Below are 7769 nucleotides of genomic sequence, written 5' to 3' on the forward strand. Positions count from 1 at the left end.
TTAATTCGGCAGCAGATTCAAGCGTGAACATTATAATCAGAGATAATTTCCTCCATCTTACCGCATCATGTTGACTATTAAGTCATATTGAGCTTGTCATTAACGGAGCTGGGTCCTGAGGTTGAATCATGTTGGGATTTGGACAGTTTCTGTGTGAATCCTTTTTCACTCTGGGTGTTGTGTGTGTGTGTGTGTGTGTGTGTGTGTGTGTGTGTTTGTAGGTGTGTGTGTTTGTATGTTCAGGAAACCTTTGGCTGCTGCATTGCAGTATGTTGGAGCAAGGTGCTACAATAAACATCCATGAAGAGAACACTGCACTCCAGGGACTAACCAGCAGTGACACTCGATAAACATGTGTGTCCCGTCGGTGCTTTGGGCACAGCTTGTTGTGAGTACTTTTGGTCCATAAGACACAATGTTCTTCTTACACTTTTAAGCTGATTAAAGATAAAATGTACATTCAAATATATAGTCCGCCCTATTGGTTTAAAGTCCGGACTGGTTCTGACCTCTCAGGGTTTTCATGTGGTCCGAAAATATAAAGACAGATTGATCGCCTCTCACATTATGAAGTATTTGTTGAGCCAAATGAAACATGGTTTTAACATCGATCATGAATTTGTCAAGGACTGAAAATTGGAATGAAATATCTGGACAGATTCATAGACTTGTTTACTAGCAATTTGTTACACTCCTAGATGTGTATTTTGTGTTAGATTGTGGTAATAAAAATAATAAATCTTTTAATTTTGACAGTGTCGCTCTGTAAGTCATGACTAATAAATAAATTGAGCACAGGCTATATTTGATGTTGGTCTTCAAAAATGTGAATTTACAGTTAATTCAGTTAAGGAATTGGGGATTTTCTGGCTCCTCTCGGGTCTTAGACCTCAGGGCCCAACTTTACCCAGTTGTAATGAAGACTTTTCTAGAGAACATAAGTATTTCAAATGAGTGCTGGCACCAAATGTGAGCTCAGATTTTGTGTCTTATTTACTTGTCGACTCTTCTTGTGGTCAAATGCTTAAATAGTGTGACGCTTGTTTTTGAGAAAGTGGTTTAGACATAAACATTTAACTGTAATGTCACCAGTTTGGTTTCAGCTTAAATTATTTTACATCCTTGGGTACCACTTTCTCTTTTATCCATTAAAACTAGTTAATTTATCTTCACACATTTGCCATTTTTAAATCTTTATAACAAAATTTTGACAACAGCAATTTGTATTTAGATTGTATCCAACATTTGATATGTGAAGCATGTTTAGTTTAATTAAAGAATATATATAATTAGTAGAGAGTAGAGTAGAGTATTTGTAGAGAAGTCATGGTAAGTATTGAATATACCTTCATTGAATATTGTAATTAAATAGTATGTACTTTTACTGCTGTAAAACAAGGAAGATTGTTCACAAGCGGAAATCGAGTTCAGACAAGTTACTTTTTTTCGATTAACTAAAGAACTTCTTCTTTATTAGATACAACAAAACAAGCTAAATACAAAACAGCAGCAGGAAAACATTTAAAATGCAGTCAGAGAAATGACCCATCAGTCAGTCAGTTATGTTTCTCTGCTTCCTGTATCCACGCCAAGACAACATCGGATGGAGACGAGGAGACGACTCCTGAAATCAATACCTCTTGGACACAAATCCACCATTGACACCGTCGTCCGCCAACTTTCTCCACCACCCTCACGTCCTAAAAAATGATTAAAACGTTAACAGGGTTTACAGTGGCACGTCCCTTCACTCTTAATTAAAGCCAGTGAGCTAATACTGAGTGAACTGAGCTTTACAGGCTGCATTAACTGTCTTTGTAGAGGGGCCCCTTGCTCATAAATAATAGCTGTGCTGTCATGATGAACCTGGGAAAGCCATTAGGAGATAGTGAGAGGTATCCGGCTGTGTGGCAGCAGGCAGGCAGACGGACAGAAGGGACGACGGTGGGAGCCGTGATGGTCAAGGCTCAGCCGGGAGTAACCTTGGCAAAACCGAGTCTCACACAAATCATCCAACACTCAGCCCTCCGCCCTCTGATACTCCTCATTCGCCTCCTTCCTCTCAGCGGCCGAGGGATTCCCGCTAACCTTTGGCTCCTCTGGAGGTCACGTCTGGCCATTCCCAACGTCAGTGGTGATAATGGGCAGAGGATTTACTATTGATCATACCTTTCACCCGTCCACTCTGTGAATCAAGGCACAATGATGAAGGTTTCACTCTATTTTTGTCCGCCTGCTATCTATTATTAATGGCGCTCGCCAGCAGGAAAGGTTACACGTGTAACTGCTCTGCACAAAAAGTACAAATGTACAAGAATTACACAGCAGAAAGTGAAGGTCCGATCACGGTTTGACACCTGAATGACAAATCTAAACGTCTTATCTGAAACATGCAGATGGTTTCATGTTACAGTTGAATGAGCACGCTGAAATATCTCCAGAAATTAAAGCCCCAGTCTAATAAAGGCACAGCAATTGTATTGTCTGTGCAGAGCTTGGAATGCTGGTGCGTAGCAGAATGTGACCTTCCACGAAACAGATGCTTCAGGAAAACAAGCACCGTCTTCATGCTTCTAAAAACTACCAGTGTGTAGGTGCTAGAGATGAGATCACAGATCCAACGGCTTGGGCAAGTCCTCAGAATGGACCAGAGCAGCATGGTTAAGATGGACACCACCCCCCCCCCCACCCCCCCCACCCCCCTTGCACATTATTGGCACTATCACCAATCTCTGCACCTTAGCACTGCACGTGCCCGTAACTCTGGTACTATATATATCTTGTTCCATATTGTTGTTTTATGTTGTTTTTATATTGTTGATATGTTCAGGACACCAACGAACGACACCAAGGCAATTTCCTGTATGTGCAAGCAAATAAAAGAATTCTGATTCTGATTCTGATTCTGATTCTGACCTGGAAGGTCATGGTAGACTCTGAGGCCCAGCTAAAAGAGATGGGACACCAGAGGGGGGCAACACGTAGCCCAGACCAAGACAGATCCCATTGAGGCAGATCGGATGAAGATGACAAAAAAAAAAAGAACTCTTCCTTTTATTGTTTGCCATTGTTTTTCTGCAATTCTTCATTATTACTCGCATGGAGCATCTTGTAAATGTGTTTATAAAGGAGTAATTGTTATTATTAAGGTTGTCACTTGAAATGAAAACTGAAGATGAACTTCCCTAAGTTAATCTGAGTGGGGTTACCTGAGCAGCAGCGTTGCATCGCAGCCGAACAATGCAGGAGAGGCTGTGCCCCTTTAAATTGGCCACACTGCAGATGAGGTGAGGAGTGGTTGACTACAGTGCGGATGGAGAGCGCGTTTCTTCGCCCTTCTCCATCAGCTGCTCGTGGCTCTTGGTATGCACAGCAATGCCCGACTGCAGGTTAGACTCAAGCTCTAACCAAGCAGCAGCCCAGCTGAAGCAGCTCAGGCAGAAAACCTCCCATTGTCACCTGCAGAATGAAATCAATAAAGACCCCCCCCCCCCCCCCCCCCTCCAGAGCTGCAGGTCCAATTATGACAACCCGCTTTGTTCATGTTTGTTTTGTATGCATGTGTGTGGCTGCGACTTGGTGCAATTGTGTGATCTCGCATCCCTGCAACGATTCTTTCATCCATGTCGTTACAAGTCAGTGTCTGAAGATGCTCACCATGCAGTCTGTGCGCGTGTGACAGTGTGTGTGTGTGTTTGTGTGTGTGTGTGTGTGTGTGTGTGTGTGTGTGTGCACTTGACTCTGCATGTGAGCGCATGTATCTGCAGCTCAGACTCTGGACCCACCTCTAGGTGTTGTTTTTCTGGTCGTGTGTTGGTAAACAGGCGCGGTGACGCACGCGCCCTTCATTGTTGAATCGTCTATTTATTAATTCTTGCTATAATAAGATTGTCTTTGGGTTTTTTTCTGAGCCCCGTGCCACCCCATCCCCCCCAGCCCTAGACTCGCGGTGTTTCCCCCCCTCCTCTGCAGATGTTGAGCCCCTCAGCATCAGGATCTGCTTTTACCTTTGCGGCTCACCGCTCTGCAGCCGCGACACAGTGGAACAGCGGAGGCGCATCTTTCTGCTGATCCAGCACCAGCACCTTTGCTTGTGAAGGGAAGCACCAGCAGCTCCTCGACTGGTTCCCTCCCACCCTCCCTACCCCCCTTTTTTTTGTGTGTGTGTTGCCATTCGCCATCCCACGTCTGCCTGCCTGCCTGCCCGCCTGCCTGCCCGGAGGAATATGAGTCGGGGTGGGGTGGGGGGGAACGCGAGGACACACCCGCACATACAGTACCCGGTGTACACGGCGAGGATGCTGCAGACAACATGAGGTGAATATCCGCGACTCTCCCACGTTGGAAAAATCCCTTAATTCTCTTTTAAAAAACGCGTCTCTGCATGAAGTCAGAGGACCTGGTCGTCGCAGCGGGTTTTTCACCTTCCCGAGTCCAGCGGGGGCAGGAACTCATCCACACATGAGGAAGATGTCAGCAGGTATGTATGAGGAACGGATGGAGCAGCTTCTGTTCACCCATCATCTCATCTCTCTAGTTTCCATTTAATGTCTTCTCTTTTTTTTTTCTTCTCCTGGCATTCAGGCTATTGCAATGATTTACACTTCTTTTCTATTCCATGATGATATCCAATAAAGCCAGACTTATATAGTGTTTGATTTACGGTTCATCATGAGGCTTTTTCTCTTGTTAAAAAACACTGGGCTCCCACTCTGTGAGGGGGAGATGATGCAGACCAGAGATACAGCTTTTTTTCCTGGAACCTATTTCCTTCTACGGATAAATTATTTATAGATGTTTCTGAATATTTCAGAGACAGGCACCATTTCCAGACCAAAATGCTCCAACCCCCCGACTAAGCCGGAGACAGTTAACGTGAGGTATATGTGTGTTTGCCATGGCGCTGCAGTAAGTGTTCAAAGTGTGTTGTGCATCTGTGGAGAAGCTGCAGTGGGTTGTCGGTGACATTCTAGACAGGATGCTGTCTGTATGGTTTTGGTGCCTGCTGCATTGCCATATATCTATGCATGGCTTCACTGCATGAAGGTATTCACATTCATTTCATTGGATATCAGCCACAGCCGAAGATCAGTGCCCTGGTCTGTGAGCGTCTGTACGTTTGATGTGCCAGTTGGCCTCCACATCTACCTGCACCGGGGCCAGTTATATGCAGGGAGATTTGCTTATTTGCATATTCATTTGTCCGAGTCAGGAGCGGTATCGTCTGCCTCAAGTTTCCGAGAGCTGACTCCTTCTGGTATCGACTATCTTCTCGCAATAATCTGACTTTGATGAAGAGCGTGGCGTCATCTTCATCTATTTTTAACTGTTTGTTCTTCCAGCTAAAGCAAAGTCCTGATGGGCTGAGCGGCGGCAGAACTGAGTGCTGAATCATGTCTCCGGTGTAACTGACCTTGTTGTCTGTCTTTGCTCTGCCTGTCCTAGATGCAGTCAGACCCTAGGTGACATCCTGTGGCCGTCAGGTCTGTACGGTGTTGAGCCCCCTCCCTCTCCTGGCCCCTGCCTGCAGTTCTTCAGGCTGCGGGACCCAGACTCACTGAAAAGTGCAGGCCTCCCCTCCCCAGCAGAATGACTGTGGCCACAGGCGACCCCTCTGATGAGGCGGCTGCACGCCCGGGGCACCCGCAGGACTACGACCCGGACGCGGACCATGAGTGTTGTGAGAGGGTGGTCATCAACATCTCAGGGCTGCGCTTTGAGACGCAACTCAAAACCCTCTCCCAGTTCCCAGAGACTCTGCTGGGGGACCCCAAAAAGAGGATGCAGTACTTTGACCCGCTGAGGAACGAGTACTTTTTCGACAGGAACAGACTCAGCTTTGACGCCATATTGTATTATTACCAATCAGGGGGCCGGCTAAGAAGGCCGGTCAACGTCACCCTCGATATTTTCTCAGAGGAAATTCGCTTCTACGAGCTGGGTGACGAGGCCATCGAGATCTTCAGAGAAGACGAGGGTTTCGTCAAGGAGGAAGAGCGGCCCCTTCCTGATAACGAGTTTCAGAGACAGGTGTGGCTGCTGTTCGAGTACCCAGAGAGCTCAGGTCCTGCTAGGATTATTGCCATAATCTCTGTCATGGTCATCCTGATATCTATTGTCAGTTTCTGCCTGGAGACCCTCCCCGTTTTCCGCAACGATGATGGCGACATGCACAAGTTTCAAGAGTCTATCTATTCACCTGAGACAAACACCACAGTCATCAAGTACACTAACACCTACTTCACCGACCCCTTCTTCATCCTGGAGACTCTGTGCATTATATGGTTCTCCTTTGAGTTCCTGGTGCGCTTCTTCGCCTGCCCCAGCAAAGCAGGCTTTTTTGGTAATATAATGAACATCATTGACATTGTTGCCATCATCCCTTACTTCATCACCCTTGGCACAGAGCTGGCCGACACGCCAGAGGATGGTCTAGCGGGTCAGCAAGCCATGTCTTTAGCCATTCTCAGGGTCATCCGCTTAGTGCGAGTCTTCAGAATTTTCAAGCTCTCTCGTCACTCCAAAGGCCTTCAGATTCTGGGTCAGACCCTGAAAGCCAGCATGAGGGAGCTCGGCCTTCTCATCTTCTTCCTCTTCATCGGGGTCATCCTTTTCTCCAGTGCAGTCTACTTCGCTGAAGCGGATGAGCCCGAGTCGCAGTTCGAGAGCATCCCGGATGCGTTTTGGTGGGCTGTGGTGTCCATGACCACAGTCGGCTACGGGGACATGGTCCCGACTACCATCGGTGGGAAGATTGTGGGCTCCCTCTGCGCCATCGCTGGCGTGCTGACCATTGCCTTGCCGGTGCCTGTCATCGTCTCCAACTTCAACTACTTCTATCATCGAGAGACTGAAGGCGAAGAGCAGGCTCAGTACCTGCAGACCAACGTGGCCAAGACCGATTCAGCGGAGGAGCTGAAGAAGAGCCGGAGCGGCTCCACCATCAGCAAGTCGGACTATATGGAGATTCAGGAGGTCGTGAATAACAGCAACGAAGACCTTCAGGAGGAGAACCTCAAGACAGCCAACTGCACCCTGGCCAACACAAACTATGTCAACATCACCAAAATGCTCACAGACGTGTAACCGTCGGCTGTTTTCCTCCGTGTGACAGCGGGAACTTTGGAGCTGAGCAGCTGGGTGGGACTGGTGTTCGGCCTCCCACCTCAGGTGTGCTGGAAAAATCAAGGCAATAGAATTCAGGATGTTAATGATGATGCTGATAACGATAGACAGTGATTAATATGACATAGACCATTCGCTCACCCTGCGCTCATCCTGTCCCTCAAAAACTCCAAGAGAGCAAAATCTTTAAATTTTGTATTCCTGCATGGATTTGCCTTCATCTGTGTGGCTGTTAGAAAAAAGAAAAAGAAAAACACGACTAAAAATGTCCTGCTCACTACAGTGGCCAACAGTAGTGCACAGAGAGAAAAAAGAAAAAGGGAGAAGCTGCAAGATAGAAAAATATAGTCTCGCTTAAAGAAAGCAGCACAACACACAGCCTGCTTCAGTCCCCTGCTTCCTCATTTCCCAAGGCACACCGCTCGGCCCTGCGATATCTGCAGAGCACCTAGCGCGCTACACATATGCTGCTTCCTGGAGCCAATGAAAAAAAAAACTGTCTCATGCTACACACCTCTAGAGAGGTGGATGTGTGAGCACAAAGCGAGCTCCCCCCAGTGCTGACCTGGCCTGTGGGCGACTCGTGATGAGGTCCGTGGTTAAGGACGCCACGTTATGTTCAAGGATGAATGACAGCCATCAGC

General features: G+C 47.0%; 1 protein-coding gene across 1 annotated transcript; it reads left to right on the forward strand.

Moving 5' to 3' along the window:
* Positions 1 to 4310: 4310 nt before the first annotated feature.
* On the forward strand, positions 4311 to 7277 carry LOC133969951 (potassium voltage-gated channel subfamily A member 2). The gene is made up of 2 exons (XM_062406694.1): positions 4311 to 4480; positions 5446 to 7277. The coding sequence occupies exon 2, from the start codon at positions 5590 to 5592 to the stop codon at positions 7084 to 7086; it is 1497 nt and encodes a 498-aa protein (XP_062262678.1). The 5' UTR covers positions 4311 to 4480; positions 5446 to 5589; the 3' UTR covers positions 7087 to 7277.
* The last annotated feature ends 492 nt before the right edge of the window (positions 7278 to 7769 follow it).

The sequence above is a fragment of the Platichthys flesus genome, chromosome 2 (genome assembly GCF_949316205.1).
Source record: "Platichthys flesus chromosome 2, fPlaFle2.1, whole genome shotgun sequence".
Taxonomy (NCBI): domain Eukaryota; kingdom Metazoa; phylum Chordata; class Actinopteri; order Pleuronectiformes; family Pleuronectidae; genus Platichthys; species Platichthys flesus.